The sequence below is a fragment of the Scatophagus argus genome, chromosome 18 (genome assembly GCF_020382885.2).
Source record: "Scatophagus argus isolate fScaArg1 chromosome 18, fScaArg1.pri, whole genome shotgun sequence".
Taxonomy (NCBI): domain Eukaryota; kingdom Metazoa; phylum Chordata; class Actinopteri; family Scatophagidae; genus Scatophagus; species Scatophagus argus.
Window position 1 is genome coordinate 5737618 of NC_058510.1, and position 14665 is coordinate 5752282.

At 39.1% G+C, this 14665-nt stretch overlaps 2 protein-coding genes across 16 annotated transcripts in view; both read right to left on the reverse strand.

Moving 5' to 3' along the window:
• sulf1 (sulfatase 1) overlaps positions 1-4714 on the reverse strand; it is a 75183-nt gene extending 70469 nt beyond the window's left edge. For 6 of the 13 annotated variants that reach the window (XM_046371364.1, XM_046371361.1, XM_046371362.1 and 3 more), the window contains exon 1: positions 4580-4707. The gene's annotated coding sequence lies outside the window, so the exon portion shown is untranslated. Of the gene's footprint in view, positions 1-4434; positions 4522-4579 lie in introns of those variants that run through there. The other 7 variants (XM_046371365.1, XM_046371366.1, XM_046371367.1 and 4 more) reach the window with 5 other exon arrangements.
• A 2560-nt stretch (positions 4715-7274) lies between these two features.
• The window catches only part of c18h8orf34 (chromosome 18 C8orf34 homolog), a 53230-nt gene continuing 45839 nt past the window's right edge, over positions 7275-14665 (reverse strand). For all 3 annotated transcript variants that reach the window (XM_046370811.1, XM_046370810.1, XM_046370812.1), the window contains 4 exons: positions 13155-13645; positions 11407-11503; positions 8525-8563; positions 7275-7733 (listed from right to left, as the gene is read on the reverse strand). In XM_046370811.1, coding sequence (XP_046226767.1) covers positions 7726-7733; positions 8525-8563; positions 11407-11503; positions 13155-13645 — 635 coding nt within the window. In that variant the 3' untranslated portion in view covers positions 7275-7725. The remainder of the gene's footprint in view (positions 7734-8524; positions 8564-11406; positions 11504-13154; positions 13646-14665) is intronic.

The following is a 14665-nucleotide window of genomic DNA, read 5'->3' on the forward strand; positions in this document are numbered from 1 at the left end:
AATGAACAGATTAAGGCCAGGGATCAACATGAAAGGTCTTACCAATGATGCATGTCATAAGAAACACTCGAGGAAAAGGCTAAGTTACCTCCTTCAGCAAAATCATCTGTGCCCTCTTGTGGAGGGCTGGCACAGTTAAACCTACTCACACTTGTTCACTCCCAGTATCTTTGACCTAGGGCAAAAAAAAAAAAACACAGCTGCTGGCATGGTTCATTTTCAGTCAATCTAACCTCCTGTTTTCTCTAGATTCTCTTATTTCTTTTCTCTCTAAAACTTGTTGGCAAGTTCCAAGCACCTCTCAGCTTCATGGAAATGTATAAGAGAAACCAGTATCAGGCCCAAATCCCTCATTGTTTGGCCTTGACTTGAAAGACTCTTCAGACCAACCATGAGCTAAACTCTCACTGACATCATGGAGGAACAATAAAATTACCCAGTTATCAATGATTACCCTATATTCACTGACTGGCCAATCTTTGAGATAATTTTAAGGGGGAATTTACAGGTGGATTCTGCCCCACTGGGAAGATGCAAGAAACAGAAGATGATGATCATCAAAGGGTAAATGTTAAGATTAAGATTTTCAAGGCTGTTAATGTGAGCAAACCTCTCAATAATTCTTACATTACTGGCTTTCAAGTGAGATGGCCTTTAAGACTAGTGGATATGCTCTCTATAAAAGCTTATAATCCATATAATATTCATTCTATATAGTAGTGATAATGTTTCTACCCATTCAACACAGAGTTGCTTTGGATACCAAGAAGTAGTGTTTTCCCCTTATCCAATAAATCCATTTTATTTTCATGTTCACTCTTGCGCTGCCACAAATGAGATCATACACTCAAGTCTGTCTGCATGCCTACCCTAAAGCACATATTGTATAGGCTAACATTTGTGGGTTAAAGATTTTTTAAAGAATTTTTTCACTCAGTCTTTGTGGTCCCTACTTATGAGCAGACAAAACACAGTGTGGCTGGAAAAAGTGCTCCAAAGCCGGCAGTTGAGGTAGTCTACCTGCTGTGTAACCTTCTGACACCCAACTGGTTCAAACAACCAGCTGAGGTTTCAGTGGTACTTAATTTGGATAAACACTACATTTACAACCCTTTAATTGAAATGGACCTAAATAAAAAGAGGTTTAAGCTGTCCTTAGGGTGGATACAGTGAAAAAACAATTTGCGACAGCTGTTTTCAACATCCAATCATACTTTGTTCAAAATCATAAAACTGAAACCCAGAAAACGGAAAGCATTTTGTACAGCCAGAGCAAGAACACTTATGACTCAGACAGAATTCCATCCTAGCGCTGCTGTAAAAAGTGAAGTGAATTTATCTTCTTTGTATGTGCTCAACATCTTAAGCAAATCATGACAAACTCCGTCACAACAACAAATGTGACTTATTAATGTTTCGGTCCGTCCATTATGGTTTGGTTCAATGGAGCTGAAGCAAATGTATCATGACTCCTGAATAATTCCATCTTGCACTGCATTGCTGGGAAATTGAGATCAGACTTTTGGCACCACTGATCTTTGATGAGGGGAAACAGCGTCATCTTGGTGATTGGGAAGGAAGAGAACCAAACACTTCCAAAGTTACTCACACTGCAACAATTAATCTGTCCTTTGCTATTTCCCCTGCTATGACCTACAAGCCTGTGGCCCTTAACCACTATCAACCGACTAAAGCTAATGCTGATGACAGGTATGTGGGAAAAGAAAGGCAACCAAAGGCCATTCATACACCATTTGCCAAGTGAGAGACATGATACACTAGAGGAGAGAGCAGAAGAGAAGAGAGGAAAGAGGAGCTGCAGGTGTGAAGCAGCTTAAAGCCATCACATTTCTGGCATTAGTACAGACATTCTCTGGTCTCCTGCGGTCAGAGCTCCATTTGAGGTTATTGAACAGGGCTGATCGCACAGCTCCTCCCCTCCCAACTGTCCAGTTACAGCATCATCACTCAGTCCTACTCCACCCTATTCCTGCATTCTGTCCCTTGGAACTCCGATCAAGAAACACTAAAAAAGGGACTTTATTGCCAAAGCAAACGATTCAATATTATTTCTGCCGCTTACCCAGTTTACCCAGTAATAGGAGGTTAAGGGCAATGGTTTATCTGGAAACTGTGACTGCTTAAGTGCTTAAGAATTCATTACAGCAAAGAAAGGAAGGAAAGGAGCAAATGAAAACAGTATTTAGTGAGACACACTCTTGAATCAATTTCAAAGATCACTTCAAAATTAATGTTTCTGCGCAGGCAATGGGCTATGGTTTATTATGGTAGTCACAAGGTTTTGCTGAGGTCAGACATAATCAAGCCATAAACGTACGGTATCTAAAGTGATTAGCAAATGTTTAAAGTTTAGCAAAGAGAATAAATTCTTATCATACACAAGGCAATGATATACAACTGCATCACTTTATGTAATCCAGCAAGCTAGAACAGGCAATTTATTATCTTTTCATCCCTAAAATCTCTCCTGCTAACATCCCACAAATATTTATCGCCACTCTTCAACAAAGGAAGACAGTGACATGACAATGCTATTACTGGAGTATGAATCCAATTAAAAGTCTGGTGGGAGAACTGATGATGAGTGTTCTGATCATGTTTGTTAGATCGTGCCAAGTCAAACAGATGAGTAAACACATGGACTATGTAGACACAAAAGAGAGACACTTTGAAGATATTTTCCAATTGATATTTTGTGTGATGACAAAAAGCAACAAATGAGGGTGAATCTATACAGGTGAGTCAAAGAATTAAAGCACCTCAGATATATCTGACCCTGCCATTCAACAGCAGCCTCTGGCAGATGGCTTTGATAAATTGGTTAAAGCATAAAAAACTATGCTGGCTGCCAATTAGATTAAAGTTACATGAGATTGTGTAATAAATTACAGCTTGAGTAAAAAGCCATGTGCAGACTCAATATATTCACTGCAACTTTATATGTTAATAATAATAATGAAAGAAAAAAACTCTTTTGGAGCACAGGATAGTGAAACCATCAGTTCTGACGGTGAAACAAATTCAAGTATAACCCCAGTTGTGGAACTGTACCATATTACCCTCAAGGGATTTTGGATGGATGACAGTTTGACAATAGGTATATGATTGGGTTCACAGTGCCTTTATGTCCTCCCTGCCACAACATTTTGTTACAGTTCACTCCAGACAGGAATTTAACCCATCTACACAAGTAAAAACATTTCCCAAAACACTATGCACTACAAGAATAATTTGAGATCCCTGCATTTGAGACAATACTAATATGAGCAAAAAGATTCCCTGGATGCAGGAACAAGCACCAAGCTTGGATGAGTCATCTGACCCAGGTCTAAGCCTCACACACCATGTGAAACACACAAATAAAGATCCCCAAGCGTCCTCAACACTGACCACATCATGGACAGGGAGAGGAACCATGAATTAGTAGTCTGGCGAGAAAGAAAAGGCCAGTATGGACAAGACAGCTTAAACTACCATTCACACACTCACAACTGAACCTTTAAGTACAGAGTACTTTTGAGATTTCTGTTCCATCTGTGACTTTTACAAAGATTTGACATAAAAACCCAACAATCAGCCAGAGATCACAACAGGATTTCTATTTATCCACCCACTATGTAATCCATCTGGATTTGCTGAACAACTCTTTGGAACGACATTAAATACACGATCATACAAGCATTTGTTAATCCCAGTAGAGATCTTTTTCTTTCAAACACAACACACCAAAGGGGATGAGCCATTTTCATTTCATTTATCATAAAAATTGAGACTGACACTGCAATCTTTATGGAGAAAGTATTAAATAAACTTATGTCTGTACTGCTATGTCACATGTAGTTGTTAAAGGGAAGGCCAATAAACTGCCCCAGCAAACAGCTGAAGATGTTAGGAAAAGTATTCAGCTAAGAAAAACATAACACTTGTTTAATACAGACGTTATGTCCTTCAACACTTCACAAGTCCTGCCAAACCTAACAACCTCAACTATATCCACACAACAATGATGGATAGCTTCTGGTTTACAATGTTGGGATAAGGACGGTTCAATTTCCATTCTGCTGCCGGAGGTTTAACCAGTTCAAAATTAAATGGGGAACAAAGATGTGTTCCTAATACTTAAGACACAACCTTGCCTCAACAAGATCTTATAATACATGTTAGAGGGGATCATGAGATGCTATCACAACAGAAGTTGAAACTGGTATGTAAAATTTAAGCTAATTAAACACAGTGGAATACAATGAAGTCACTGTGGTGATTTCTCGTGCTCCATAGTAGCCAATACAGTTCAAACCCAAGCTCTTGAGTGAAGGTCAAATGGCCATGGTGAAAAAATAAACAAAGATTTGGATAAAAACAGCAAACCCACCTAGAAAAAGCGGAACGTCAAGTTAGCTTAGCCTAGCTTACCTTCGCCTTGGGGGTTGGGCGCTCCTGTTGCATCATCGTCAATTATACGTCTGAAATGTTTTCGCTGCTAAAGATACCGTTACGCCCCCCCAAAAAAATGACAAGCCAAACCTTTAGAAAGTCATATGATTCCTTAAACACTTACCGATATTTAGAGGACATTTCCGTAAAGTTCTCCAGTTACTAACACAGACAGCGCGATAAACGTATTTTAACGTTTCTTCCAACTTGTCCACAAATATTAAGATGGCAGCCGGAAGTGATATCTGTTTAATATAAACTGAAATGAATCGGGAAAGGCAGCAATGAGCCCCGAGAGCCTCCTATCAAGACAGAGGGGAAGAGGCACATTAGATTTTTATTTATTTTTAAAGTTAGTATAATGCATAATTTTACAGTGAAGGAGATTTCCTTCTGCCACGTTAGGTTTAATAACAGAGATACAGGTTACAACAAGATTTTAAATGTTTTTCATTCTGGTTTAATATTCTTCAACAAATTCAGAAATATTATCAATTTCGTCACACATCCTGTACCCTTGAATTTTTTTCATCTCTTTGACTTGAAAGCAGTTCTTGCTGCATAAGTCATTCACATCCCATTGGTTTTGATGGATATGAAATTCTCCCAGTTTGCATAGGAAACAAAAAGGATGACAGTTTATTATCGTAAATTCTATGCAGAAAACCCGCACACACTGTACACAAAAGTCTGCCCACGATTACAGATTCTTCTGTATTTGAACACTGTTGGAAACATTTGAAATAATGTAAATAGAAGACTCATCAAAATATTTTACCAAGATGGAGTCATTTTTATACATTTTATGGAAAAAATCCTACATATTCTACCTCTAAGATGAATGCTCACTGTCACCCAACTTTAGTACAAGCATGGTCAATTTGTTCATTGTATATAAGACTGAAAGCTACAGTGAGTGTTTTGTTTCTTTGATGCTTCATATAATCATCACCCAAATGCTATGAGGTTAACAAAATACATACTCAAGATTGAAAATAACATTGGAGGCAGACTTCATTAGCTCTGCGAAAACAGGCATTTCACTTCAGTGAACACTGAAAACAAATTCCAGGTCATGGCTTGGTCATGCAGATGAGTTCTCACAAAAAGGGTTTCATCTAGAGCTTCTCCATAATCACGCATGGTGTAGCTGTAGTGTAGCTTGAAGAACTAGATATTTATTCAGATTGCAGTTTTTCAATATTACACTCAGAGAAATATATGGACATAAAAGTACAATTTGGCTTTTCATTCCACACAGTGAACGATACTGACTTTATATGCCTTCAAAGCATACCTCACTTTCACCATAGATTTATTTGTGCTGTACGTCAGCATAAATCCCAGTCTGTTTAGTTGTAAGTTAAGACCAGGGTCAGTCTGCTGACCATTGATGGTGGTCCAGATCTCCCAGTGAGTTCATTGATGTCTGCTGCTATTCCTGGGTGGCCCCTGAAGTTGCTTTGAATGGTCCTGGTGTATAAAGCGTGCATAGTAAACATACTTTAAGAAGATATCAGAGGTTTCATACTTCAGAGAGATGGTATTAATGTTATGAAACTTTATCCCTCTGATTCTCTGTGAAATGACGTGTGAGTAATGATATATGTTGCTTGCGCTAAACGACTATGAGCAAAATAAAATGAACAATAACAATCATGTTTGGAATAATCGTATAGCTATAACTGGGAAGGTCTGGCAAGAGTATCAGTAATAGTCCTAACACTTTAGTTTAATAAGTTGTGACATACTGAGACATTCTCATATACACAGAGGGAAGAAACACATCAAAGCACTGTCTTTGTGTGACATCTGTGGCAGTAATTTAAGTCTTTATCTCCCAGACTGTCTTGTCTTATTTCAGAATTCCTCATGCCATAATATTTTGCTGAAATAACAAATGAAAAACTGGAGAAGACATATGAACTCACCAAATATTGATAGTATAAATGGACCTAGTGTGCTGGTGATCCGTGGATCGAGAAGAGATGGCAATAGCACAACTCTAACAAAATGAAAATGGCATATGAAATGTGGAAATTGTAATTTCCGTGTTCTGACAGGAAAATATTGTTTATAGCAATATAAAGATTATATCAAGGCACCAGTATGACTTGATTATGGCATATGTTAAAATTCTTCCACAGGTCTTTCATAACCAGATCCCTTTCCAATGAGCACATGATGTCCCGAAATACATGGAACATGAATTCACATACCATGTTTTACAAGACTGGGTTTTCAGTGATTAGTCTTCTCACACATCCCTTTTTATATTCACCCTCAGTGAAATGAGTCTGGAGAGTTGAGCAGTTTTGTTGACCACATCCCAAGAGGCAGACTGAAAAGCTGGCATTGCAGGATATACCACACCACAAAACTCAGCAGGGTCCGAATGGAGGGATCAGACTGTGTCAGGCTGGAGGGTGTGTTCACGGTGTGTGTGTGTGTGTGTGTGTATCCAGAGCTGACGTCACCTGTGTTACACTTAGACAACCACAGTTTAACTAACACATGCCCAGGCAAACACATAGGAGCAATGCAGTCATGGTCAGAATAGATTTCTGTGTGTCTGTCAGCACCACAGTATGTGTGAGAGACAAAGTTAGATGTATTGTGTATCTAGGAAAGACTGTTTAATGGCAGTTTTAGTTATTAAACCAAAGACTTCAGTGTGTGTTTTAATGAGTTCAACAATGACAATTTAAGTTTGAATTTAACTCCTCTTTTAGGTTGGTATCTATCTAAGATCTAAACACAAAAGAAAGCACATGAGATGAGGTACAGTACATAAGTGTCAAAAACAGAATGGGGACATGTGCATCAAATCATTTTAATTAATATAACAGCATTCCTTGTATTCCCTCCACAACTTGTATATTTTCTATTTGAAAAACACTACATCTTTTTATGTGCATTATTAATAAATGCTTTAACATGGGTGTGCTGCCCTCACAATGTGAATATTTACTAGGCCTAGAAAAAGAGTCTTTCAACAACAAAATGCATCTGTTTCTGGACTCCACGTGGAAGTTCAATAGCATGCTATAGAGCAAACAAAAATAAAAGTTAGATTCCATACTCTGAAGTAATATTTTCACATTTTATCATATAGTTACAGTACAATGTCTATGAAATATCTGTGAAAAAGTATACAATCTTTTTTTTTATTCACATGAATTATAAAAATAATTGTCTCTGTACACATATTCAAAATTTCCTGTGGTTTGCATAATAGTTTGATTGGATCAATGTCTCTGGTCTTCGTCACTATAGGCCTGTGAAAAATGAGAGACAGAAACATCAGTCTCCTAGAAACCAAAATCAGACACATTTAACCGCTAATAAGAATAATAACTGGGGTAATTACTATGAAAAAGCCATTTAATATTTGAACATGTCACAGAGAAACATGAGGTGGAAAATGAGGCCTGGTGCTGCCCAGTGTAGGTTCCAACAACCATATTTCACAATAAGTTCTGGGAGAGCAGTGATTGGGGTGACTTAAGCTGCAAGCTTTGGTTGCTGTGGCAATGCTCTGGCCTCTCTGATAGCCAAGCAGCAACAGTCTGCTCTCAGATCTCCCTCCAGACTGGCACACTGACACTGGGAACTGTGGGCACCTCCAGAGCCACAAGAAGGGGAACCGCAGACAACCTCAAACCAGACAGACGTCCTCCTGCCCCCAAATGTTGATGCTGAGAGTTGACGCTGTCTGCTGCGTGTAAACTCAGAGCCCAAGTGACTTAATGGAACTGGGCAACAGCGTTGCTGTCTCCACACATGGCCAACCTCCACCAATCACATTTCAGAGCCACTGTACCCTCCATTTAGCCTGTAACTGTAATTGAATGGACCATAAATGAAGGTGGAGACTACGGTAAGTCACCCATTGGTAGTCATTTGGGTAACATGTTGTGGCTCTACATATGAGGTCACTGACAGACATTAAGACAGTTGCTTACAATAGCAAAATGTTTCTAGTGACCAAAATGTTAAGGCACATTCTGAGGAGAGTCTGTCTCTCTGAGGTTTCTGGTGTGAAGCCTCAAACTGTTCAGATTCTCACCTGAAAACACAGATCTCTTATTGGCATCTCGTGTACCGCCTGTGGAAAAAAATTAAGACAGGACGTGTCATGTATTGCAGTATGGTTACTCAAAGAATCATTCGAAATACACATATTCGCTGTCTTGCCAAGTTAGAAGAGCACCACTACTCTAACATAGTTTCTGTTAAATATGAAGCTACTTAGCTTAGCTAAAAAAAACTCAAGTAGCTCAGCAGTGCTTTTTACACTTCATATTTTGTATGGAAACAAAACAACAAACAAAATATAGCAAGTTAATTATTGAGAACCTGGCTTATCTGAGAGTGGTCTCAATCTTGTAATATAACTTTCAGAAAGAAAGCAGCAGTAATTTGTTTCTTTACTAAATCAGTTGGACAGTTTGATTGTCATTATAACTGAAACTAAGACAAAATATCACATTTTTTAAGGATTTTGATGGGTGCATATGCTCAGCATGTCCACCAAGCACAGCATCATTTATGCTTACACCAGCAGGCATTGAGCTTATCTGTAGATTAATAACAAAAACTATCTTTATAAACACTGCAAATACTGAATTCCACTAGCAGTCTTGACAGGTGTATAATGTAGCGTACTGATTTACTTTTACTATACATGCCTATGCTAAATTCATAACTGTGCTGAGTGGGACAGCCACAGCTATTAGGAACAAAGGGGTCTGGAGGAGTGAGAAAAAGACAGATTTCTTTCATCTGCAGTGTGGTATGTGTGGTTGTCCCTTTGTGGAAGTTTATAGAATAACAGGAAATAGCTATGGATTTTTTTCCCTATTATTTAGCTCACACTATTGGCGCCAGCTCAGACACATCTGCTGTAATACTGAAAAGAGGATGTCATTGTGCTAATGAAGTGAGTCCCATATTCATGGACTCACATGCACATACAGGTACACTACCGGACTCATCAGTGGACAAACATGTCCAGACTTGCGTTTGCAATTTGGAAAACATCTAAGTGAGTAGGCAATAGGAGATGTCTCTGTTCGTTACTCTGTTCCTGTGTTTGTAGATTATAATTTCTTAAAAAAAATCTTATTGAAACAACTGAAGTGTTGACTTGCCGGTATGTGATAGGTCAAAATGTTCCAGCTGAAAAGACTGAAAAATCAGAAATAAGGGGGCAAAAAATGCACTCTGAAAACAATTTTAATGTCTTACCCTGACTAATATAATCACTCACACATTTAATACACACATTACACATGCACACACACAAAAGACATACAAACCAGATTTCAGTGAACAGTGGGCCCTCTCTCACGTCAGAAAGTGCTTTGTGGCTCTTGGGTCTCTTTTTCTCTGTCAGCCTCTCTCTCTAGCTGTATCTGAGCCACCTCTAATTCAATGTGCTTCAATATGCTTTATCAACACGCCATTACCACTGACAAGGCTTAGAGCAGGCCCCCAGGGGCTATCAGGAGAATTTACACATTTACTTTGCAAGATATATATTTGGTAAATCAGCCCACTGAAAGGAACTTGAGAGGAACATTGTATTTCCATGTGACAACCATTTGCCTGCTTGATCTTTTGTTTGACTGGAATTCTTGTGCCATAATGTCAATTAAAACCATCTTTTTAAAGACCCACATGTGCTTAATTTTCATATTTAGTAGCTGATGCTTTGTTTACTGAGAAAACAGGGATAAGTTAATTTGAGAACATATCTGAATTCATGGCATATAATTTCTGGACTCAATCATAAATTAACTGCAGAGTCAGCATCGTTGCCCCAGTAGGGGTGGGATCTAAATATGGCAGTGGCAGTCAGTCTGTTGGTTAGGCAGTTGGTCTGTTTGTCAATCCAACATGTTGGTTCAGAGCAACATAATTTGGTAACAGAAAGTCAGATTACTATGAAATTTTGGTCATGGGGTCAAATGTTCTCCTTGGCAAAATCAATGGCTAGATGTTAAACGAATTTAGTATGGCCTTTCATTGTCCGAAGAGGATTAGCATGATGAACCTTTAGCATTGTGGGCTGTCTTTCCACTGCATTCCATCTCTAGACAAGAATATTAATGTTGCAAACCAAAGCCAATAATAATCTAATAAGTAAAATCTAATAAAAAAAAGCATTCTTCCAAAAAACTATTGATTTTAATGAGTCTAACATTTTTAGTCTTCAGAGCCAATGTTACACATTACTTGAGTGGATCAGAAAAGTTTCACCAGTGTTAAGAGAGCATAAATTTGACAGTTTGTTAGTAGACCTCAGTAAATTGAGAACTACAAGTCTCTGACAATCACATGATATTGCCACATTCATGTGATTTATAGACCAGAACATTCAAAGAGGTCTGATCTAATTCTGTCTGTAGCCCAGCCAGACCACTACTATGACTGGATTTACGACTTTCAAGCGAGAAACGTTCATGTGTATTGACTGGATCTTGATATAGATACATCTCTTACACAGTGCCAGGAAAGAAAATTTTATATGACAATGTTTCCCCTCCCCTATGAAAGCTCCCAGGATTTCACCCAGCTCTGAGCAGCGGGGAAGTTTTGCCCTTGTGTGGCATCTCGAAATGTTACAAGGAATACTTATACCCATAAATTTTCTGTATTTGCACACATAAATTTTCACTTATTTACTTAATGTCGTAAAGTGACATGACAGTTAGGAAATGAGCCTCGTGTCTTAAAGGAAAAAAAAACAGTGGGAAGGTAAAAACATTAAAGGTGGAATTTATTAGATTTTTAAACTGAGAGGCTCTGAGGAACTGAGATGAATCATGAATGGTTGCTCTCTCTAAAGTCATCCTGAATGAGGAGATACTCAATCAAACATACAGTTTAGAAAAGAAAAGACAGAAGGAAGGAAGGAAGGAAGGAAGAGCGAGGTAGGTCACTCACTCTTATCCTGCTCAGGAGGCTCCAGGATGTCACTGTCTGTGTCACTGGGAATATGCCAAGGCTGTCTGATGGCCTGTAACTGCTGGTAAAACTCATCCTAATGTAGAAAAATAGAACAGAAAAGAAATGATTGAAGGTTGTGTTAATGCCTACTCTGATGTGGAAAACAGGGTCAGACTGTTAATTTACCCATATTTTCATCTATCCACTGTACATATGCTGTACGTGTTTTGGAGCTTATGCAGCGATATGTACAGAAATTTGCATTTGGTACAGCTGCTAGATCACATTCAGCACTTTTAGATTTGAAACACCAAATCTTTTAAAATGACTTCACATTCAGGCAGAGGAATGATTTATTCATCAGGTTTAGGTACATAATAAATGACAATGACCCCATGGAAAAGAGCAACCGGAAAGAAAATGTGCAAAATTCCTAACTGAACTTTCAACCAAACACAAACTGATCAATTATCTTACAGACTGAAAGTCCTCTGGGTGAACATGTAAGTCGTCCTACCTACAAAAGAGTTTGACTTTTTATTTTTCAATGATAAAATCATGAATCTCAGTCCTTTAAATGGCTACAGAAGGAGCCAAAACAAGCAGATTTATCTTTTATTTCCTGTACATCCCGTATTTAAAAAGGTTCAGGACTCCTTTAACGCTCCACATTGGCCGACTTGAGGGGCTTTAGACCTTCTACATGGGACCAGGTGGCCTCAATAAAACATACTGGGTGCACTAGTGTTTTGGATAATCTCACCGGGTGTCAACTAGCATAACTGTCAAAGACTACACAGAGGAACTGCAAAAAATTCCTGCCCCCCATTAATAAAGCCTTCAAAAAGTTCTCATATTTAACAGTGACGCAGTTAAGTAAATCATGAAAGCAAAATAAGAAAGAAATCCTACTGAAAGTTCTCCTTTCATGCCAGACTAATTTTTCCACAGTGAAATGACATACTACTGTTCAGACCTCCATGACTCTCCACTAAACCCCACACGAAGTACATGTGTGAGGGTACGCACACATGTAATATTGTGTGTTCTGGTGCGCTCAGTCATAATCTTTCTGTGTAAAGGCTCTCGTGTTCCACAGCCAGCTTTACTTGGGCACCGAGCCTGTTTGACACTCAGCACACAAGTTCAAGCTCGCCATACTCGAACATTATAATAAACTTGGAGTGATTTTCGGTTCGTGACCCAAAGTTTGTGACAATTTTGCTCTTTGTTTTACACACTGCGAGGGTACTTGATCTATTTCATTGCTGCAGTAGATTAATCTGACATATGAGGACATCACATATGATGCACTAGCCAGGATATGGTTAGCTTAGTTTAGCATAAAGACCAGGATCAGGGTGAAACAGCTAGTCTAGCTCTGTCTCAAGGTAACAGATATGTACAAAAACTATTACTCCCTTCTCTCAGTCTTGATGCAAAGCTAAGCTAAGCATCTTAGGGATAGTCATGAGAGTGGAATCAGTCTTCATATAACCCTTGGAAAGAAAGCATGTGAGCATGCTTCCCAAAAATGTCTGATACACACCACATTAACCATTTTTTAAATGAAAAATTTACAGTTTTTTTTTTTGGTTTGACTTTGTGAAGGCAGTGCTGTCACAATTCAACTTCACCTCCCCCTACCTGATTATTTTCTTATATTAAAACATGCATTAGTGCTCATATGACCTGTAAGAAGGAAGAGGAAGGAGTTTTTAATGATAAAGGTCTCTCTCTTTTACCTCAGACAGATAGGCCCGTAGGCTGGCACCAAGGCTGTCTGTAGTGCTTAATCCAGGAGGAGTGAGCAGCGGTCGGGGATGCGTGGGCTGACTTGTGGGTGTCACAGGTCGGCTCCGTGACCGCCTGAAGGTCACCTCTTTATGAGATCCAGGGTTAAAGGTAGAGCGAGTCAGTAAACTATTTGGGGTCAGAGGCCTGCTGGGCGTTCTGGGGGTTTGAGTTCTGCTCCCAGGGTTGCTGGGAGATTGAGTTCGACCCATGACCAAGGAGGTGGACTTGGGGCTGAGCAAAGGGAGGCCCACACCACAGGGCTTGCCTGAGAGGCTGCCAGCTGGAGACTGGGGTCTAGAGACCAGGCTGGTGAGAGGAAGTGTGTCGGGTAGTGTTCTGTGGCGCAGAGGGGTGTGGAGCAGACTGCTGTGTGGATTATTGGAGCTCCGAGTGGTCATTTTGCCTACTTCTGCCAGCTTGGCCAGGTCCTTTTCAACCTCTGCAAGGGAAAAAAAGGAGGGAGACAATCTAAGTAAACATCCAGATTTCAGAATAAACATAGAATAACTGAGGGAGAGAGTTTTTCCTCCACACATTTAAATGAGAAATGTTTAAACAGTTCTTAGATGTATACAACAACTGCAACAAAGCAAAGCATATAACATAAATGGACGAAAAGATTTCAATATAAAGTCAGGCTCGTTCTTTATTCAAAGGCCGTGCTATGAGGTTAGCATGGCTGTAGAAGACTGATGATTCCCAAACTTTACTGAGCATTAATGCATGTGAGACTGCTTGGTTTTATCCTTCTTCTGGGCAATGATAACAATATTTATAGACCCTGTAAATTGCGGTGAATCCAGTTTCCTCTGTCAGAAAAGGCTCCAAGCTGATATGCAGCAAGTATAGTCTGTTAAGAAAAGTTCCTGTTCCTGACGAAAACACATTTGTTTGCCTTAGTGGTAGTCTCAAAAACATTTCTGTTTGTGAAAGAAGTGACGCTGCCAACTTCTGCGATCAACATCTGGGTCATTTTTTCCGTGTTTTATGCTTTTGTTAAAGACCTTGGCAATGTGGATTCAACAAACCAGTCTGGGAGTTATCATTTGAGAGGGATAATTTCAGGAATGACTCATCAGAAGTGAGTACTTCTGGAAAAACTGTATATCTGTGACGTTAAATAAATAACAAAGGAAGCATGACAAGTATTTCACAAACCCTGACTTCCTTGTTTTTGAGAAAATGGTGCTTTCTCCTATACAAACAAAAGTTTTCCATGTAAAAATGTGAAGCACATGCTCCTATTCACTGACAAATATCCATTTAGTATGCAAAGCTCAAAGCGTCTGAAATACTTCTCTAAATTCAGCTTTGGGACTCAGTGGGTTTGAAATCTATTCCAGACTGTTTTGTTTACAATCCTTCAGGGATCAAATACATTTAATTCTCTGACATGCATAATTAGATTGCTGTTTCTGTGCTTAATCAGCTCTGATTGTATGGAGGTCAACCTTTACAG